General features: G+C 56.0%; 7 protein-coding genes across 7 annotated transcripts; 4 read left to right on the forward strand and 3 right to left on the reverse strand.

The window, feature by feature from the left end:
- Positions 1-293: 293 nt before the first annotated feature.
- BDP81DRAFT_312716 (SNARE domain-containing protein) lies at positions 294-1,166 on the forward strand (the record flags this gene model as incomplete). Its single annotated transcript, XM_060583833.1, has 2 exons — positions 294-578; positions 645-1,166. The coding sequence occupies 2 exons, from the start codon at positions 294-296 to the stop codon at positions 1,164-1,166; spliced, it is 807 nt and encodes a 268-aa protein (XP_060448311.1).
- A 167-nt stretch (positions 1,167-1,333) lies between these two features.
- Positions 1,334-2,293, reverse strand: BDP81DRAFT_313048 (membrane insertase OXA1/ALB3/YidC; the record flags this gene model as incomplete). Its single annotated transcript, XM_060583861.1, has 1 exon — positions 1,334-2,293. The coding sequence occupies one exon, from the start codon at positions 2,291-2,293 to the stop codon at positions 1,334-1,336; it is 960 nt and encodes a 319-aa protein (XP_060448312.1).
- A 919-nt stretch (positions 2,294-3,212) lies between these two features.
- On the forward strand, positions 3,213-4,908 carry BDP81DRAFT_447340 (alpha-1,2-mannosyltransferase alg-11; the record flags this gene model as incomplete). The annotated part of the gene is made up of 4 exons (XM_060592174.1): positions 3,213-3,448; positions 3,505-3,640; positions 3,694-4,681; positions 4,733-4,908. The coding sequence occupies 4 exons, from the start codon at positions 3,213-3,215 to the stop codon at positions 4,906-4,908; spliced, it is 1,536 nt and encodes a 511-aa protein (XP_060448313.1).
- Positions 4,909-4,984: 76 nt separating this feature from the next.
- Positions 4,985-7,256, reverse strand: BDP81DRAFT_182016 (gamma-glutamyltranspeptidase). The gene is made up of 7 exons (XM_060582296.1): positions 7,168-7,256; positions 6,917-7,095; positions 6,580-6,843; positions 6,359-6,518; positions 6,249-6,297; positions 5,596-6,189; positions 4,985-5,524 (listed from the first exon to the last, which is right to left on the reverse strand). The coding sequence occupies exons 1-7, from the start codon at positions 7,169-7,171 to the stop codon at positions 5,062-5,064; spliced, it is 1,713 nt and encodes a 570-aa protein (XP_060448314.1). The 5' UTR covers positions 7,172-7,256; the 3' UTR covers positions 4,985-5,061.
- A 795-nt stretch (positions 7,257-8,051) lies between these two features.
- On the forward strand, positions 8,052-9,947 carry BDP81DRAFT_313897 (S-adenosyl-L-methionine-dependent methyltransferase; the record flags this gene model as incomplete). Its single annotated transcript, XM_060583942.1, has 3 exons — positions 8,052-8,405; positions 8,445-9,143; positions 9,228-9,947. 3 exons carry the CDS (start codon positions 8,052-8,054, stop codon positions 9,945-9,947), a joined length of 1,773 nt encoding a protein of 590 aa, XP_060448315.1.
- Positions 9,948-10,188: 241 nt separating this feature from the next.
- BDP81DRAFT_313813 (myosin-binding striated muscle assembly central-domain-containing protein) lies at positions 10,189-12,374 on the reverse strand (the record flags this gene model as incomplete). The annotated part of the gene is made up of 2 exons (XM_060583930.1): positions 10,189-11,559; positions 11,595-12,374. The coding sequence occupies 2 exons, from the start codon at positions 12,372-12,374 to the stop codon at positions 10,189-10,191; spliced, it is 2,151 nt and encodes a 716-aa protein (XP_060448316.1).
- A 1,718-nt stretch (positions 12,375-14,092) lies between these two features.
- Positions 14,093-15,172, forward strand: BDP81DRAFT_391781 (transcription factor tfb4; the record flags this gene model as incomplete). Its single annotated transcript, XM_060587588.1, has 1 exon — positions 14,093-15,172. The coding sequence occupies one exon, from the start codon at positions 14,093-14,095 to the stop codon at positions 15,170-15,172; it is 1,080 nt and encodes a 359-aa protein (XP_060448317.1).
- Between the last annotated feature and the right edge of the window lie 165 nt (positions 15,173-15,337).

Raw genomic sequence — 15,337 nt, forward strand, 5'->3', positions numbered from 1 at the left:
ACAGCAGGGGACCCGCCCTGGAAACGGACTGAGCCACATGTGTCACGTGGAGATAACACAATCAGGCACCACTATTGCGAACGGCGGCTGATTGGACGGAAGGTGGCGCCGTTACGTAGTGTTGCAGCCACAGCCGACGACGACATGCAGGTTCCTGACCATCATTACGAGTCTATCTTCCACAGACATCCCGACTGATACTTACTTGTCAAATAAAACCATCCGTGAAACGAAACGGCGCCGTTCCTTTAGTACCCTTCATTTGTGAATACTTTGCCCTCAAAATCGCAATCATGTCGTACGACCAGCTATCTTCGCTCGAAGCCGGCCGATCGGGTCGTCAAGGCGGATACACCGACGATCCCGAGTTCAAGCAGCTTCAGTCCCAGTTGACCAACAAGATCTTCAACCTGCGGCGCAACATTCAGCAGCTGACCACCGATGTCAACATCCTTGGAACGAAGCGCGACACACCCCGTGTTAGAGAACGAGTCCACGATCACCTGGAGAAGACCCGCGACCTGTGCAAGGAGATTGGAGATGGCGTCAAGAAGCTACAGACGTGGGACGATCTGACGGTTCGTACCTCTACATACAACTTACGCATAGTTCCATACTGCCATACTGATCAAATGTGCGCCCAGAAACAACAAAAGTACGACCAATCCAGAATCTCGACCGACTTCCAGAACGTCCTGCAAGAGTTCCAGGATATCCAGCGCAAAGCACTCGAGAAACAACGAGCATCCGTCACAGCTGCGCGCGCGGCGACTGAAGGCGAGGGAGCAGACGCGGCGGCTGGATCCGAGGAGCGTCTCGAGCTTCAACAGCAGCAGGAGGTCAGTCGCCTGGCATCACAGGACGAAGTGGACTTTCAGGAAGCGCTCATTGTCGAGCGTGAAGAGGAGATCCGCAATATCGAACAGGGTGTTGGCGATCTCAACGTCTTATTCAGACAGGTGGCTCAGATTGTGACCGAGCAAGGCGAGCAGCTTACTTCCATCGCGGATAACGTGGAAGATGTGCGGGACGATACGCGGGGCGCTCAAATAGAGCTCCGCCAGGCAGCGAGACACCAGAAGGCGGCTCGCAACAAGGGGTGCTGCCTGATGCTCATCTTGGCAGTCATCCTCACCATTATCATTCTCGCGATCGTACTGGACTAGCACGGCATGGGGTACTGGCGGTTTCTTTGTTTGATTGCTGTTTCTACATTGGCGTTTTGGTGGCGTGTCGCGAATATTGTACATCAGGGCCCAAGTACAACTTAGGATATAATTTGAGACAGCGTGTCTTCTTCTTCTATAATTGCCATCGCTTCCTCTTCTCCAGACTACCAGCCCCGCAAGTGAAAGCGCTCGAGGTGAGGGGAAGGCTTCCAAGGGACGAATTTGCCGAAGATTCTTTCCATAATCTTGGAAGAGATCTGGGAGAAGAACATTGAGGAAATCCAGTAGACAAATATGCCTGCTGGTAAGTTGACACAAACTGCGGGGATAAGGATGGCCGTGAGTAGTAGACCTCTCTGGAAACGAATTCGCCATTTCATACCGGGAGGCATGTATTGCTCAGACGACGAAAGGTTGAAAACGAGCTTCCTCATTTCGCCTCGAGGGAAAAACGACCAGCCCAGAGTGCCCATTAGCATAGCAGGCAACAATATTGTTGGATCGGCTACCGTGAGGTCGGTAAACCATAGCAGGCCGCCATTGGACATGCCTTCCGCAACAGAGCTTAGAGAATCCAGGCTGCTAGATACAGCATCGGTGGACGACGTTGCTGCTGTTGATGCCTGTTCCGATACGGGAGCTGAGGCGACATCAGTTGAAGCCTCTTGATTCTTGTAGTTGCCAGTGAGCAAGGAAAGAACTCCGCCGTTGGCGCCGCAGAGACGCCTCAGGGATTCGGACATGAGATACCACATGGGCATGCCGAGTGCCGGGGCCCAAGTCTTCCAGTTCTGGCACCCTCGCTCCTTGAGCATTCGTTTCCGGATCTGGGCTAGTTGTATAGCCTTTGAGAGACGGGTTCCGTTAAGTTCCCAATTCCAGGCGCTTATAAAGGGTGCGATAACTCCCTGTTCTTGAATGATGCGTCTAGCGTAGTACTGAAGCGGCGCTCTACATAAGGCGATGAGCAAGGCCGAGAACACGATGGTGCCTGTCCAATTTCCCGTTGCATTCATCGAGTGCAGCGACACAATGGCTTGCGAGGTAGCTTCGACGCTGCTGTTGACAAATCCGCCTAGACTGAAGTTTCTGACACCGATTGTCTGTTGAGGTGATCGTGCCATTCTCGAGGTAAGTTGTGGGCGGAGGGAGGCAGTGAGTGGCCTTGCTGATGAGAAACCGACGGATTGGTGCAAACCGGGCGTGATGGCGCAACGCGCCGCTCTCAGGGAAGCCATGATGAGATGCTTATATGTTCATCAGAGGGCATGAGAGGGTACACGTTCTTCGAGGTTTTGTGGTGCAAGACAATAGCCCGGGAAAACGAGTGAGCCGGGCTGGCGAAGGGTCGTCAAAGAACTGAGGCTGGATTTTGTCAACAGCTGATCGTGAGTATCATGGAAGAATGAGTACGGATGAAGATACCTAAGAGTTGACGCTGAAAGTTCAGTGGTCAATTGAGAGCAGCGCCGACGGGTTGGTGCACGGGCCATCTTTGTCCAACGGGCGCGGCTTAAGCGGATCTACAGCCAGGGCGGGCGGTGAGCACTGAGAGAGACGGGAGAGTCCACCTTCCCGGGCAGCGCGTCACAAGTCAGCGCTCTCCCAGCTCGCCGGGGCCGGAAAAGACCAGGACCCTTTAGAGGTGGGGGTCGACTGCCCACTGTATTCGTACCGCTGTCCGCTGCAGCTTCCCCCGCCCCATTTTCTAGCTTGCAGTACAACCTGGCCAGTTTGCGAGTCCCCTACCTCACCACAGCATCCCACGACGTCAACGGGCAATGCTGAAGCTAGACTTGACCGACGCCCCCTTCGGCTTCGACTCGCCCTCTTTTTTCCACCTCGACACCACCGCCGGTCTTCGAGTCTGACGAAACAAAAACAACACCTACTCCTACCAAACTTGCGATCCCTACACACCCGATGCCCGAAACCTGCTCAGCGCCGTCTGGGCAGACGCCCTTCTCTTTCGGCCTCGATCCCTGGACCCTAGCCTACGTCGTTGTGCCGATCATCGCTTTTACTCCAATCGCGACCTACATCATGTTTCCTCTGCTGATGAAAAGCATTGGTTCCCTGCTGGGATGGTACCTACGGAAGAAGACAGAGGGAAGGAGAGCACAGCTCCTGGAGCTCAAGACTGCTGAGCAACAGTCATTCAAGAACACCCGAAAGAGCTCCAGCAGCGGGAAGAATAATGTGCAGGCACAAGCTTCGGGAGGCTCTGAAAAGAAGGACTCGCAATGGACTGGAGTCGTTGGCTTCTTCCACCCCTTCTGGTACGTTTGGCACTCAAGTTGAAAGTCGCCATAAGGCAGTCACTAACAGCACAAAGTAACGCTGGTGGAGGAGGAGAGCGAGTCCTTTGGGCTGCGATCAAGACCACACAGGAGAGATACCCCAATGCACTCTGTGTTGTGTACACTGGCGATCATGAAGTGAACAAGCAGGCCATGCTCGAGCGCGTCAAGGTTTGTCTCCCACCATGGAACCCCTCTTTCCTCATACTAACAGCATTTCTCAGACCCGGTTCAACATCGACCTGCATCCCCCGACCATCAACTTCCTATACGTCAGCACAAGACACCTCGTTCTGGCCTCGACATGGCCTCACTTCACCCTCCTTGGACAGTCGATTGGATCTGTAGTGTTGGCATGGGATGCCTTCCAGCTCCTTGTCCCCGACATCTTCATTGATACTATGGGCTATGCCTTCTCTCTGGGTTTTTGCAAGTTGCTCTTCCGCAGAGTTCCTACCTGCGCCTACGTCCACTACCCCACAATATCAACTGACATGCTGGAATCACTGGACCCCAAGGCCGAGACTGGAAGCCAGGGCGTCAACGCCGGTAAGGGCGTCGGTATCCGAGGCAAGGTCAAGAAGTTCTACTGGAAGATGTTTGCAGCCCTGTACTCCCGGGTGGGATCTACCGTCGACATTGTCATGACAAACTCGACCTGGACCCAAGGCCATGTTCAGAAACTCTGGGGCCCCTACCGCCAGGCCAAGGGAAGAAACAACCCTATCGCTGTCAACTTCCCTCCTTGCGCTGTCGAGGAGCTCGAAGAGGCAGTAGAGGTATCTGAGGCCAGTGAGAAGAAGCGAGAGCAGGCTTTGGTCTACATTGCCCAATTCCGTCCTGAAAAGAACCATACCCTGGTTATCCAAGCTTTCGCCGACTTCCTCAACACCAAGTCCGAAGCCGCCAAGGAGGCGAAGTTGGTCCTCATTGGTAGTGTCAGAGACGACCACGATTCCAAGCGGGTGTATACGTTGCGCCTTTTGGTGAATGAGCTCGGCATTAAGGACCGCGTCGAGTTCCACCTGGACGCTTCGTGGCCCGAGATTCTGGACTGGCTGCAGAGAGCTTCTGTCGGTGTCAATGGCATGTGGAACGAGCACTTTGGCATTGGTGTTGTCGAGTACCAAGCTGCCGGTCTGATTTCCGTTGTCCATGCTAGCGGTGGACCTAAGCTGGATATCGTCATTGAGATTGACGGCCAGCCCACTGGTGAGTTATACCTGACTTGGACGATGAAGATGAAGACTAACCAGCTTCTAGGTTTCCACGCTACAAATGTGAAGGAGTTCGCTGAGGGCTACGAAAAGGCCCTCTCCATCAAGGATCCGCTCCCCGTTCGCCTTCGCGCACGCCAGTCGGCCAAGCGCTTCACCGAGAGCGAGTTTGACGAGAAGTGGATCGCTCAGATGGAGAAGTTGGTGGCCATGACACCCTAGATGCATTTGTGACTCTTGCTTGTATTTCTATATGTACTTTGATAGACTCGAGGATACCCCTTTCCTTCAGATAACCTCAATAAACCTGGCTTATGTTGCACATAAATCTCATCATCTAACGTAAGCGTAAGCGTGACATATCATCTAAATCATCTAAACCACAAAGGCGCCACTGTTCTTCTGCCGCGGCTCGCTTGCGGCCTCAAAAACGTCGTCTTCAAAGATGATACCCTGCACGGCGCTCCGACCTTCAGGCACCCACGTCACGTCGTGGCCCTTTTCGAGCATGCTGGCGACGGTGTCGTTGTCGAACGCGTACTCGAACGTGACGGTGTTGGGCATCAGCTGGTCGTGTAGGCGGGGCTCGCGGAGGGCCTGCTTCATGGTCTGGCCGTGCTCGAGGACGTGCCAGGTGACTTGGGCCGTGGAGCTGATGATGCGGGAGCCTCCTGCCGCGCCGACGGTTACGTAGAGGGTGCCGTCTGGGTGTTCTACTATGACGGGGGTGATGGAGGAGAGGGGGCGCTTGTTGGCGCGGACGAAGTTTGCGGGGGAGGGTTCGAAGCCGAAGGCGTTGCGGACGCCTGGGATTGAGAAGTCGTTCATTTCGTTGTTGCTGGTTGTGTGTTAGGGGGTGAATTCATGGAGAAAGATACTGGGAAAATGGGTAAGGAGGGGGGAACTTACAGGATTACTCCGGACAACGGGTCCATTATCTGAGCGCCAAAGAGGAGGTTGACGGTCGTGGTCAGGGAGGTGGCCATGCCAGACTTATCCGCCGTGACGATATGCGACGTCCCGAACCCTTCGCTCGAGTACACCCCCTGCGGATCATACCGCTCAACCGGCTGCGTCTGGTTATCCAGGATCCTCCCGCGAATATCCTTGGCCGTGGCCTCGTCAATAAGCGTATCCTCAAACGGCCCAATACCCTCCACAAAGTCCGGGTCGCCGAGCAGAGAACGAGCGCCGTAGGCGAAGCGCATGGCCTCGTCGAAGCGGTGGACACCGAGCTTCGTGTCGGCGGACTCGGCCGGGTCGAACTGCTCCATGATCTTGAGGGTGTTTAGGCAGACGGCGCCGCTGGCGGGGGAGCCGAGGGAGGTGAGGCGGTGGCCGCGGTAGGTTATGGAGAGGGAGGGGCGGGTGACGACTTTGTAGGAGGCGAGGTCTTCGAGGGTGAGGGTGCCGTTTGTTGCGCGGACTGTGGCGATCATGGATTCTGCTATGGGGCCGGAGTAGAAGGCTTCTGGGCCTTCTTCTGCGATCTTGACGAGGGTGCTGGGTGTTTTGTCAGTTAGGAGCTTTCTGGGAGATATGTGAGAAAGAGTGAGACTTACGCTCCGTAGCGTTTGCGGTAGATGGTGTCACCGAGTTGGAGGAGCGTGCCTGGTCAGTGTTAGTTCACTACACCCTACTAACTTACACTCTTGGGATATTCGAGACTCACCGTTGGGAGCAAACTCCTCGGCCCATACTGGATCTTCAACGAGGAAGTTCCACTGCCCCTTGATAGCTGCGTCCATATACCGCACCAAGTCCGAAGATACCCTGAAACCCGCAGTCGCCAACCTCGCAGCTGGAGTAACGACACTCTTCCAGGACAAAGACTTCCAAGGTCATCAAGTCAGTAAAACGAAATCCTCTCCTTCTTGCAAGCCGTTCACTTACACCGTACTTCTTGTGGATGTATTCTAACCCACGAACCTCGCTCGGTACACCGACGGCCAGGCCGCCATAGACACTACCCGCAATGTTGCCCTGGTACATGTCCTGGAACGCGGCAGCTGGCGCAGCCTCTCTGAAGTCCACAGACTCGTAGTTCCCATCGGCGTCTCTGATGACGACGAAACCGCCGCCGCCGATGCCGGAGTGGTACATACCCACGGTTCCAACGCAGAACGTCGTACCGACGAGCGCGTCTACGGCGTTTCCCTACATAAGGGTCAGTTTTGTGTAACCTTATAACTCTCTTCTGAGAGGTTATGTAAAGAGGAGAGAGACATACGCCTTGCGCAAGGAGGTCACGGCCGATCCTGCTGCATTCTACAGACTCACTTGCAACGGCACCAGAGTTGCCACCGCGAGGGTCAAAGACGAATTCCGGTATCGCTGCGGCCGAAACCCGGCATTCGGCCAGCATGAGCAGAGAGGCTGAGTAATGCCATATTGTTTTGGGAAACGTCTCTGTTTTCAGTCAGTCTCTTTTCATGACTTACAAAAGACGCTGATCTCTTCTGCTGGATGGGACGAACTCACTCATCTTGGATAGGTGGTTACGATGCAAAAGGCCGGGCGGCGGTCTGTGGACTCCAACACGGGACGGTACCTCCGAGACACAGCGTGCTCAACGGCCGAAGCTCCGATAAGAGATAACGGAAGGGATGATCGGGGGAGGTAAGCAACCTGGAACTCTCAACGTTGCGTCTCTTATCAACCTCGATAAACAAGCCTCTGTTCCCTATAGGTACCCAACAGATCACAAAGACGAGAGAGTGTTGTGAGTAAACTGGAGGCATTAAACGCCGTAGTCGGGGGAGGGCCATGACTTATTACTACTGGGTCCCCGGCGATTGCGACAGACCAAGTCGCTATTACCAACTTGGTCCCAGTCCCAGATCCGGCAGGCACAACTGATAAGCGAGAACTGGGGTTCCGGTGTGTGGGCCGTACGCAGTACGCAGTACGGATAAGGTACCTACCTCAAGGTGCGGTGGCACTTGATGTGCCGCATGATAGCAGTCATGCTTGCTGCGGCCCCACCCAGCGTCCCAGGGACGCCAATCAGCGGCGGGCGAATTAAGTAATTCTCAGCAACCTTCAGACGGCCGACAACTTTTTTTCACAGGTCGCATGTCACAAGCTTCAACTTCAAGTGTTGGACTCTCATACTTTCTTTCATCTTACACTGAATTCATGTACCTTCAAGCTATACGGTGACACGATAATCATAACGGGTCACCCTGTCTTGCAATTGGTGTCTACCCAACATTGGCTTGAGGCATTCAATGGGTTTGACCCTGCGGCTCCTTCCGAGACTCACTTCATTTTCACTCCGTCCGGCTTTCAACGCTATCACACTCACCCGGGCATCAAGCTCGGCCGCGCCAGCAGCTTACCGGCCACTCATTCGCAAGGTCATTATGTCGTCAACAACAGAAGCGCCTCAGGCGGCGGCAGCCACACCACAAGGGCTCCCTCCAAAGCCAGCAGCAGTAGCAGCAACTGCAGGAGAGTCATCTCACCAAGGTCAGGGTCAGGAACAGGGTCAAAAGAAATGGCAGAACGGCGGCAACAAGCCCAATGGCAACAAGAGTTCGTTCCAGGGCGGCCAAGGAGGCGGAAGGGGCAAGGACAAGCAGCGCAAGTCGAAGCGTGAGAGGAACATCACCGAGGGGTCGTCCGAAGAGGTCTTGGCGTTCGACGTGCAAGCGCTCATCGCGTTACGCAAGGAATCACTCCCCGATGCACCGGCACCAGCAGCAGCAGGCGAGGAGGTAAAGGACGGGGCAGAGAACGTAGAATCGCAGACCGAGACCCAAGCGCCCTCAGAATCCCTCCCGGAAACCTTTACCGAAATCGAAGTCGAAGTCCACGCAATCTCCTCGACGGGAGACGGCCTCGGCTTCCAGCTGGGCTCGACCTCGACACAAGTCTACGTCGTCCCCTTTGTCGCACCCGGCGACGTCGCAAAGGCAAAGGTCATCAGACACGTCCGCGAGGAATCCTACTCGGTAGCAGACTTCATCTCCGTCGTAAAGGCGGGCCCCCTCCGCGACGACGCCCGCGTCAACTGCAAGTACTTTTCCCAGTGCTCCGGCTGCCAGTTCCAGATGCTCGACTACGACACCCAGCTCACGCACAAGCGCTCCATCGTCGACAAGGCGTACAAGAATTTCTCCAACCTAAACCCGGAGCTGGTCCCGTCCATCAGGGATACCATTGGTAGTCCGCTGCAGTATGGGTACCGCACCAAGCTTACGCCGCATTTTGATGGCCCCCCTGGTCACCATAAGAGGAATAAGCCCAAGCAGGCGTTGAGCAAGGTCCCCGAGATTGGATTCAATGTCAAGGGCCGCCGTCATGTTCTGGATATTGAGGACTGTCCTATTGGAACCGAAGCCGTTCGTTTGGGTATGAAGCGCGAGCGTGAGCGCATCGCCAAGGACTTTGGCAACTTTACAAAGGGCGCCACGATCCTCCTCCGCGAGAGCACAAAACGCTACCCAAAGAAGGTCATCAGCAACGGTGCCAACACCACAGCCGCGGAAGAAACGACTACAGAAGAGGCTCCGGCAGCAGCACCGGCACCAGCACAGGAAGAAGAACAACAACCCCCCGCAGAAACCCCCTCCGACGCAGTCCGCGTCGAGACAGACACCCACGTAGACATCAAAACCTGCCTCTCCGCCACAGGCGCAATGTCAAGCGAATACATCGACTCCTACCTCTTCACCAACCCCGCAAACTCCTTTTTCCAAAACAACAACTCCATCCTCCCCAAATTCACCCAGTACATCCGCGACCACGTCATGCCCCCCGCCGGCCCCAACCGCGACCGCATAAAGTACCTCATCGACGCCTACTCCGGCTCCGGCCTCTTCACAATCACCCTCGCTTCTTTGTTTACCGGCAGCACAGGCATCGACATCGCAAAGGACTCCATTGAATGCGCCCGCAAAAACGCTCGGCTCAATAACCTCCCCGAGTCACAGTGTAACTTCCTCGCTGCCGATGCGCCGCAGCTGTTTAAGCAGGTCACGTACCCGGCCGACGAGACCGTCGTCGTCATCGACCCGCCGCGTAAGGGTTGCGATAATGATTTCCTGAGCCAGTTGTTGGCGTTTGGGCCGAGGAGGGTCGTGTACGTGAGTTGCAACGTTCACACGCAGGCGCGCGATATAGGCGTGCTGGTGCGTGGCGACGGCGGGGATGGGACAAAGTACGAGATTGAGAGTATTGTGGGCTTTGACTTCTTCCCGCAGACGGGACATGTTGAGGGTGTGGCCGTGTTGAACAAGGTTGAGAAGAGTGCTTGAATACCTACATTGCATTGGGACGGGTTTGGATATTACATCAGGGAGAGTACAGAAAAGTTTGTGATACCAGCATTGGTCTAATAATTCAAAAAGCAACAGCCGCCAGAGTATAGACGTGGCATGGGACCATTCTCTCAAGCATGTTTTCCGAGTCTTTAACCGTTTTGTTTCGTGATCCTCTTGTTCTGTCTACTCTTGTATGAGGTTCTGTCTGTACAAGAAAAAAAGGAGACCAGGTCTTTCAGCCCTCCAATGTCCGATTGTCCTCTAGCAGAATCTTCAAGGCCTGAACCAAGACCTCAACCACCTCCGCCCGCCGACTCTTCTTAGCGGCCTCCTTGAGCCCCTCGAGACCGCCCTCTTCAATAATCTTCTTCCGCGCATTGGCCCCCGGAGCACCCTCAGCAGCCACCATGTTGTAAATGATGAAGCCGGCGCGGTGCCGCAAGTCCTCGTTGTCATCGGCGCACATGTCGAGGATGACATTGACGCCTCGCTCACGTTCCACAATGGCTTGAACGACGTTCTCGTGGCCCGTGAGAGCTGCTAGAGCACCACCTGCTGCGCTGCGCGTGCCCTCGTCCTCTGCGTCCGCCAAGGCAAGTAAAATGTGCAAACGGCCCTTTGCTGCGGGGCTGCCGTCGGCGTACAGTGCCAGACCTTCCACGGCCTGTACGAGGTTGCAGATGAGCTCGACAGCGGCCTTTGACACGCGGGGATTCGAGGAAAGCAGTTGGTCTTCGATTTGCGGCCACGCTACCCTGATAATGGCTCGTCTGGTGTCGAGGTCATCGGTTGACGCGAGGTTGGTGAGCGCCATCAGCGCCTCGAACGTCGGAAGAAGGTCGCGATGCTCAGCAACTGGGTCTGTGGGAATGATAGAAATGAGGGGGCGGATCGCGGAGCTTTGCGGGTTGGAACGACTGCCGCCGAAAACAAGAGCCGGATTCGTGCTGATGAGAATGCGTGCTAGAGCTTGCGCAGCGGTGCGGCGACCCGCGGCTTCGGACTCCGGGAGCAAAGCCCATGCGGCCAAGAGAAGCTTGACGGCGCCTTGCTGAGCAAGCTTGCCACGCAAAGATGTCGTAACTGAAAGAGAGTAAATGATAGCGACAGTGAGTGATAGTGACGCGGCCGAACCACCCTTGCTGTGGGTTACTAGAACCGGAGTGACCCCGGCCTCGAAAACGCGCCGGCATCGTTCTGCAACATGGTCATTGTCGTTGAGTGGATCGGGCCCGGCAGACTTCCCAGCAGCGGCGGCGTATGCCTTGAGCTGGTTCATCTTCTTTTCCTCCTCCGACAGGTTTGGCTGGTACCTGGTGAGATTCACCAGGATACTAAGCGCTCCGTACGTCACGGGCGACTTCGCCGGGGCGTCGGCCAGCGTCTTGACAAGTTTCTTCAGGAAATCCGCATTCCCCGCCAGCTTTTCCTTGATGGCTGGCCGGATCGATGCGTAGGCCAGCCCTTCGATAGAATGTTGGTGTCCATGGTCGTCTTCGCTGAGGAGCATGGAGGTGAACCTCGTTGAAAGCTCCTCGATGGTTGTGATTGCAGGTGATATTTTCCCTTGCCCGTCCTCATTCAGCGCCGGCGCCGTGGGCACTGCCTTCGTTCTGAAGTCAGTCAGATCTGTGATTGGACGGCTTCATGTCCGTTTGTTGATGAATACCATACCCTCAATTTCGCCAGGATGACCGCTGCCAAGTTTTGAACCTGCTCCGAATGCTTGCGCATGGCGACGGAGCCCTCCTTGATAGAGTACTCCGGGTCCTGTGACATCTCCTTGGCAATCTCCTCGGGGTCCTGATCGACAACCTCCTCCAGCCACTCAGTGCAGTATTTGTTCACTGCATCACGGCACTGCGAGTTCATGCATGCGGCGTTAAGCATCTCCAAGCAGGCAGTCTCGACCTTGCGGCTCTTCCACTTCCGTCTCATCAACGGGCCGAGGGAGCTCAAGAAGCCCTCGCTGAGGAACAGCTCCGATGTAAGGTCAGGAACGACCGGGAACGTGGAAGCAGCAACACAAAAAGCGACGATATAGTCGTCATATGTGCCCCTCTTGATCTTGTCAAAGAAGAAGTTGGAGAGCTTCTTGGCACCATCGTCGCCGGCGGCCTTGAGATAGGCGGATGTAGCGATAACGGCGTGTGCACGAACAATCTCGGGTTGTCTCATGTCAAGATATGTCAAGATGGTGTCGACGCAATCACCATCGATGAGTTTGCATATCGTGGGGGCGCCGGTCTTGGCCTGGATGAGCTGAAGGTCCTCGTTCAACAGCTTGGTGAGCTGGTCGAGGTCGCGAATGGTTTCATCGTCCTCCTGGCCGCCCTCCATTAATCGCGCAAGAACGAGGAGGGTCTCATCCTCTCTCGGAGGCGCCGTGGTGGGAGCGGAAGCTTGGGTGACGGCGGCCATTGTCGATGTTGTTCGCTCAGGCTGGAAAGCAGTTGAGCGAAGCTGAGATAATGTATACTTTAGTACCACGTCAAGGTGTGTTGTTGAGTGAGTGAGGAACGGACAGACCTGGGACGGACAGAAAAAGCCTAGAACAAAACGGGGCGGAACGGTTGATATAAGTAGGTACCTTGCTACGGTGGTTAGGGCGGCGGCGGCGACAGCGGACTGTGCGATGCGTTGGTCACAAGGCAAGGTCCGGCGATGACAGAGGCGTGAGGTGGCCGTGGAGGAGGATCTGTTCAGGTAAGGTAGGGTTGATTGCTGAGATAAGAAATGGATGGCACCAGACAACCCCAAAGAGGTTTCACAAGTGAGACTTGTCACTGGTCAGTGGGCGAGCGCGCGTTGATGGGCAGTGGCAGTCCAGCAGAAAAAAGTATGAGGAGAGGCACGCAGTTGCTGCCACTGGTACCTACCTGCCTGCCCATCCGTACCCACGGAGGGGTGAATAAGGTAAGGTACGTACACAAGTCGGAGCGATTTCATACGGGACCTCTCTCGGGCTTACCTTGGACGCCTTATTCAGTATCGCCGTGCCACCCAGAAGCCCAGCCCGTCCCGGTAAGTCCAAGTACCAAGGAGTAAGGACTGACAATGGAATGGAACCACCGCTGGGCTGTTTCTGTTCAGCCGTCAGCTCCTGCTACAACGGACGGGCTGACTGTCGCAATCTACGGTGCTCCCGTCTTTTTTTAGGTGCCACGGGTTCCCCTCCTTGGCTACCATTTGTAGCAGACCACACCCCTCACACGGCGCATCCTGCCCGCCCAGTCTCGAAGACTGACGACTGACTTCCAGAAAGACTCGCTCTCTCAAGTCTCAACCATTGGAAACCCCAACAATTACACCGCCCGCTGCACATAAGGTCGACAGACTGAGTCTCCCCACGTCTCTTGGCTTCATGAATAGGTACGGCACAGATAGTAAATACCTACGTCATGCTCGAGACAGGTATATCCCAATAAGGTGGTAGATTTAGAGGGAACAATGAGTCTCCGTTACAGGGGAGGAGCGGGGCGGGATTGCTTGAATGTACTTCACAGATTGGCAAGCACGGCCAGGTGCTCACGCCCTCTTCCATTGCCTGCTGTCTTCAAGCTTACCTCATCAAAATAAAAGAAGGTGGCAGCTCCCTCGAGCGGGTGCGCGACGATCGTCTCTGTCACTCAACGCGCCCCCCACGTCAGGAGCGCGCCTGAAGTTGCTGCTGGTTGCCGTCCCCCTTCGGAGCCTCTTCCCCGTCGTCCCCGGTCCTGTGCCGTCCAATCAACTTTGGCAGGTTTCCCTGCCGTCCAGTGTGTCGGAGCACAGGCCAATTTGAAGCCCAGGGCACATGGGTTACGGATATTTCTGGATGAAAGCTAGCTTCGTTGCATCACCACACCTCACACAAACCCCTACCTGCAAGGCAGAAGGAAAAAAAAAAAGCAGTTCGCCCTGTCTTTTCGTGAATGATACTGCGCCAATAGATCAATTATACCCGCTTGGCTTAAAGGACGTAGGATCGGACGGGGTCCGAATCGAACGAGGTCCCTGAATAGTCAATACAACCTACAGACTTTCAACACCTCCTACAGCCAAACCGCAGATGCTCCGCCCGTGACACTCTCTCGCGACCAGGCGCCCGCCGCCCTTCGAGGCCATCGTCGATTACCGCATCCTCTTCCTCCTCCGCCATGAACGCCGTCGACGCCTCGGACCACTACGAGGTCTCCTCGCACGAGGCCACTCCTTCCCTCCTGTCCATCGTCATCGACACGAACCCTCGAGCCTGGGCCGCCCTCAACGATATCCTCCCACTCTCAAAGGCCATCGCCAACATCCTCGTCTTCGTCAACGCCCACCTCGCCTTCAGCAATGCGAATCAGGTCGCCATCATCGCCTCCCACAGCAACCGCGCCGTATGGCTATACCCCTCAAAGCCCGGCGCCGCAAACTCTGAAGATGTCGCAATGACGGGCGTCGACTCCTTTGCGCCCACGCCGAACCAGTCCTCGGCCAACAAGTTCCCCCAGTTCGCTCAGATCGAGGCCGCCGTCATGGCCGGGATGCGCCAGCTCGTCGACGCAACCACCGAGGCCGACCTGGCCTGCACGACGACCCAGCTCTCGGGCGCCCTCACCCTCGCCCTCACCCACATCAACAAGACCTCCCTCTCCCTCAACGAGACCAACAAGGCCCCCGACGCCGCCCGCCCGACCTCCTCCGCCCTCAGCCGCCTCCGTGCCCGAATCTTCATCCTCTCCGTCTCCGACTCGGAGCCCGTACAGTACATCTCCACCATGAACGCCGTCTTCGCCGCCGCCCACTCCCAGATCCCCATCGACACCCTCGCCCTCTCCGGCGACGCAACCTTCCTCCAGCAGGCGAGCTACATCACCGACGGCACCTTCATGCAGGCCGCCAGCCCCCGCGGCCTCCTCAGCTACCTCATGTTCGCCTACTCCGCCGACGCAGAGGCACGCTCCTCCCTCATCCCGCCCACCCATCACACCGTCGACTTCCGCGCCGCCTGCTTCTGTCACGGCCGCGTTGTCGACACGGGCTTCGTCTGCAGCATTTGCCTCAGCATCTTCTGCGACGTGCCCGAGAACTCAGAGTGCCTCACATGCGGCACCAAGCTCTCTCTCGGCAGCTACGGCGCCAAGCCTGCCGTCATACCGCGAAGGAAAAAGAAGAAGAAGAAGACGGTCCTAGCAAACGGCCATATTAGGGAGGAAACGGGCAGCGCAGCGGGCACCCCTCGCCCAGGATAAGGCACATAGCATAAAGTAAGGACATCATCCGATTGGTGGTAACTGTGAGCTGGCCTTTACCCAGGAACGTCACTAGCAGTGCGGCATACGTGGTTTATAGACGGCCAGCACGACACAAAAACGTCGCCAGCCTGCGGCTCATAACCTGCTCAACTTGGATGCTTG

This window comes from Colletotrichum phormii, assembly GCF_030913505.1.
Source record: "Colletotrichum phormii strain CBS 102054 chromosome Unknown BDP81scaffold_5, whole genome shotgun sequence".
NCBI classification, from domain to species: Eukaryota; Fungi; Ascomycota; class Sordariomycetes; order Glomerellales; family Glomerellaceae; genus Colletotrichum; species Colletotrichum phormii.